The sequence below is a fragment of the Thunnus albacares genome, chromosome 16 (assembly GCF_914725855.1).
Source record: "Thunnus albacares chromosome 16, fThuAlb1.1, whole genome shotgun sequence".
Taxonomy (NCBI): domain Eukaryota; kingdom Metazoa; phylum Chordata; class Actinopteri; order Scombriformes; family Scombridae; genus Thunnus; species Thunnus albacares.
The window spans coordinates 10,691,159-10,694,772 of record NC_058121.1 but is presented as its reverse complement, the minus strand read 5'-3'; the positions used below and the strand labels follow the sequence as shown (position 1 = coordinate 10,694,772).

The 3,614-nt window shown below is 37.9% G+C and overlaps 1 protein-coding gene across 1 annotated transcript; it reads right to left on the bottom strand.

The window, feature by feature from the left end:
• Positions 1-1,888: 1,888 nt before the first annotated feature.
• LOC122965519 (protein ripply2-like) lies at positions 1,889-3,377 on the bottom strand. The gene is made up of 3 exons (XM_044329646.1): positions 2,504-3,377; positions 2,309-2,379; positions 1,889-2,222 (listed from the first exon to the last, which is right to left on the bottom strand). Exons 1-3 carry the CDS (start codon positions 2,621-2,623, stop codon positions 2,060-2,062), a joined length of 354 nt encoding a protein of 117 aa, XP_044185581.1. The 5' UTR covers positions 2,624-3,377; the 3' UTR covers positions 1,889-2,059.
• Between the last annotated feature and the right edge of the window lie 237 nt (positions 3,378-3,614).

Sequence of the window (3,614 nt, the reverse complement as noted above, 5' to 3'; positions counted from 1 at the left end):
CAGTACGTCAGTCCTGAAAAATATGGGCATTAAAACAATATGAGGATTTATTTTTCCAGAAAAAAGCCTGCAAAGCATTATTATCAATTTTTACTGAGCACAGACTGCATATTAGATTCCATGTCTTGTTGTAGACAGTTGCACTTTTATATATGTGGCCTATGCAGGTTTTGATGTTCCAGCAGCCATGCATTAATATATATATATATATATATATAACAACAGATTCAAACAATATGCTTCTTATGAAATTGACAGAAACTTTGGGATTATGCTCACCTGCAATATGCAAACTATCAATCTACAGTTAAAGGATAAGTTAACACATTTTCAAGTCTGTCTTAAAGCAATAATCAGGTGCCCATATGAAGATAACAAATAGTTATTCTTGCTGTAATCATTCTTCCTGCTCATACTAATCTAGAAGATCCTTTCCCGATGCACTTTCAATGTAAATGATGGAGGAAAAAATCACAGTCCTGATTTTGTGTGTGGTCCAAAATAGTCAAATCAAGTGGATATTTTCCAAAGTTGCAGTTGCTTTTTAGAACAAAATTCCTTTGTGTTTCCCCACACAGTATTTCCTTGTTGAGCTGAAGTGGAGGAATAGTCACAAAAAAGAGGTAAATGTGTACCAAAAAGTCTAGAAAATATCCTCTCAATTTATCTCATCTAGACAGCTGAAGCCTCATTTTAGCTCCAGAAAAACCTTTTAAATACATTTTTACACAGAAGGAGGACTGTGGACATTAATTGCATTAGGAAGGGATCTTTTGATGGAGGAGTGATGAGAGCGAGAAACCATAAGTTTAAGACAGACTTGGAAAAAGTGTGAACCTATCCTTTAAGAAACTTCTTTCAAACAGATCACAGACAAATATTTGTGTTTTAATATTCAGTGAATCTGCAGCCACTTTATAACTATAACATATTAAAACTACTTCATTTCTATGTCATCATGTCTACATCAGTAACTCATAATGTCATACTGCAGCACTGCATTAAAGTATTGCTTTGACATCTTGCTCTGGTGTTTAGTCTGTTTGCACTGATCCGTTTCTGTTGTATTTTTATATAATGAGATTTGTGGAGGGTGGAGTGACGAAATGTTGAACTGGTATTTATTAAGTTATTCAATATATTTTCAATTCATCCATTCAGGTTCTGCTCTCTGAGTGAAGGATGGCATATATCTTTAAGGTGACATTTATTTCTCTGTAAGGTAAATGTACCCATAAAATGTGTTTAAAGAGAGTTAAAGTTATTTCAAGTGTTCAACCACATTAAATGTGATGATTTTTTTCTAATGATTCCACTAGACGTCATATATTTCTCCTTTGACTATCTCAGTCTAGATCTTTATGTGCTCTCCTGACACTGCTGACACCTTCCACATGTCACGCAGTTTCCGCACTTCAGACGACACTCCGCAGGAAATGGTGCGTTTTTACCACTTTGCACTTATCCATGGGGAGAAGATCTGTTCAGCTTCAGGCAGGCTGCTATGTCAGCTATACAGTAAGAGAAAAAAAACTACACTACCACAACTTCTAATCAATAAAGTAAGACCACTATTAAGGCCAATATTCTCATAAGATGTCTATTAGCTCTAAGATTTAATAATGAGAGGAACTGCATTTATGGAGCTGCTTCAATATCACAAAGCAACAGGGACACATTATGCACCTACACAAAGTAAACCTGATGTCTGATGTCTTTGCACACAGACTTTTATATTCGCAGTTAAGAATCGTCTTTCCATTCTCCCAGAAAGTGTTTTCTTCTTCCTCTAACGAGATTATCTACAGACACAAAACTTGATTTGAACACACAAATGAGCCCCAGACAACGACATTCATTTAACGCATTTTATTGCAATGCTCAACAAAGTACAAAAGAGGTAGAAATGTTGAAAGAATAACTTAAGCATTTACATTCTTGTTTGGTATAGGAATGAAAAAACGGTCTATTTACAAGTATTTACAGAAATAAATAAAGAGAAGTATAAATTATCACATTATGCAACAGTTTGTCTCCAAAGTCTCCAATGAGCGACGTTTTAGTTCAGCTCCTTCTCCACTTCCTCCTCTTCATCCTCGCTGTCTTCATCGCTGCTGGAGTCTTCATACGGGCAGATGGTCGCTTGGACCGGATAGTTGCGCAGGAGCATTTCTGCGTCCTGGTACAGATAATCGAAACATTTCGATTTCGGCCAGTACAACCTTCAAAAAGAGAAATATATTGGTAAGATATAAAGAAACAAGCTGCATAAAGATAAAGATAATCTCATTAACAAAACTATACTTACTTCACTGGATGAATGAACTGAGGAGGTTTGGGTTGCTTTGCATCTGTAAGATCTCCATGCATGGAGTGAGCCTAAAAGTTTTTAAAAAAGAGAGATCTTGTTAAGCTTTTTATCCGTTGAATAATGCATGTTGCATTGCGGTGAACTGTTTGAATATTAGTGCTTCAAAAATGATTTTCAGTCGTCTAAACCTACCTTGTGTTTGGCAGTTTTGTCCTCATTTCCAGTCCACGGTCTCCACAAACCGGACTGCTGGGTAGCGTTGTCCTGAGTAAAAACAGAAATTAATCCACTGGCGGTAGCGCAAGTCTCCATGGTTCCTTGTAGTGATCAGTCCTGCAAACAGTCCTCAGAGGATGTGCCACTGAACACAGGAACCTCCTATTTATCAGGGCCCCGCAGTCGGTGCCAAATTGCGCTTTCACGCGTCCCCAAGTGGTTCCATGCGCCACGGTGTTGAGGTGCGAAGTCACACTTGAGCAAACTCCGACCATATGGCCAGTTTCTTTCTTAATCTTAAATGTACAATCAAATTAATTCTCCCTTAGAAGATTGGGTCTATTTGAAACGTATTCTCAAATCTAGATTAGATGTTGATTAGGTGTGTCTGCTCTCTGCATCCACTGTATGTAGCCCGTGTGAATTATCTGAGCAGATGATGTGCAATCAATTTCAGTCTAAAATGTCAATATAGTCAATAAGTGTAAATTAGGATCATGTTTAAATCTAATCATGAGTAATTTCTCAGTTTGAATTGTTAATTTCTTGCTGAAAAAAAAGACTTGTTGAACTTTTCATCCCCTTAACCTTTCAGTATCTCTATCTGTGTTGCCATTTGGGTGTGAGGTGTAAAGACACACGTGCCCTACTGTCATTGCCTGCTGCGGGGGAGGGATGGAAGAAGGCTCGTGCTGTTGGGGGGAGTTGACACGCGTCAGCCTTGTGTAGACAACACCAGCAGGGGGGCGAATGTCTACACCTCAGCAGATGCAGAATTTGAATGCATCACACTCCAAAATTAAATTACAGTGCAATAATTAAAAAAATACTATGTCATGCAAATTCAAGGAGCTCCAAGCGTCTGCCCTTTATGATAAATACCCTCTGTCCTCCACTGACTTAATTAGTACAATTCAGTTACTTATGCTTTGAGTTCAATAAAAGAGTTTCCTCCCAGTATACCAGTAGGGGGCAGTGTGGGGCTGCATGCTGGGATGAAAAGATAATGTGAACAGTGTAATACCTGACAACAAGTTTAATTGATTCATGTCTGCAGAAAATGTAATACACAGCAGACTCTATGTAG

Bases quoted from the DNA above. Each gene is read 5' to 3' on its own strand.
- LOC122965519 (XM_044329646.1), bottom strand. From the start codon at position 2,623: ATGGAGACTTGCGCTACCGCCAGTGGATTAATTTCTGTTTTTACTCAG. The intron at 2,380-2,503 runs GTAGGTTTAGAC...AAAAACTTTTAG, and splicing joins ACAAAACTGCCAAACACAAG to GCTCACTCCATGCATGGAGA. The intron at 2,223-2,308 runs GTAAGTATAGTT...CTCTTTTTGAAG, and splicing joins CAGTTCATTCATCCAGTGAA to GTTGTACTGGCCGAAATCGA.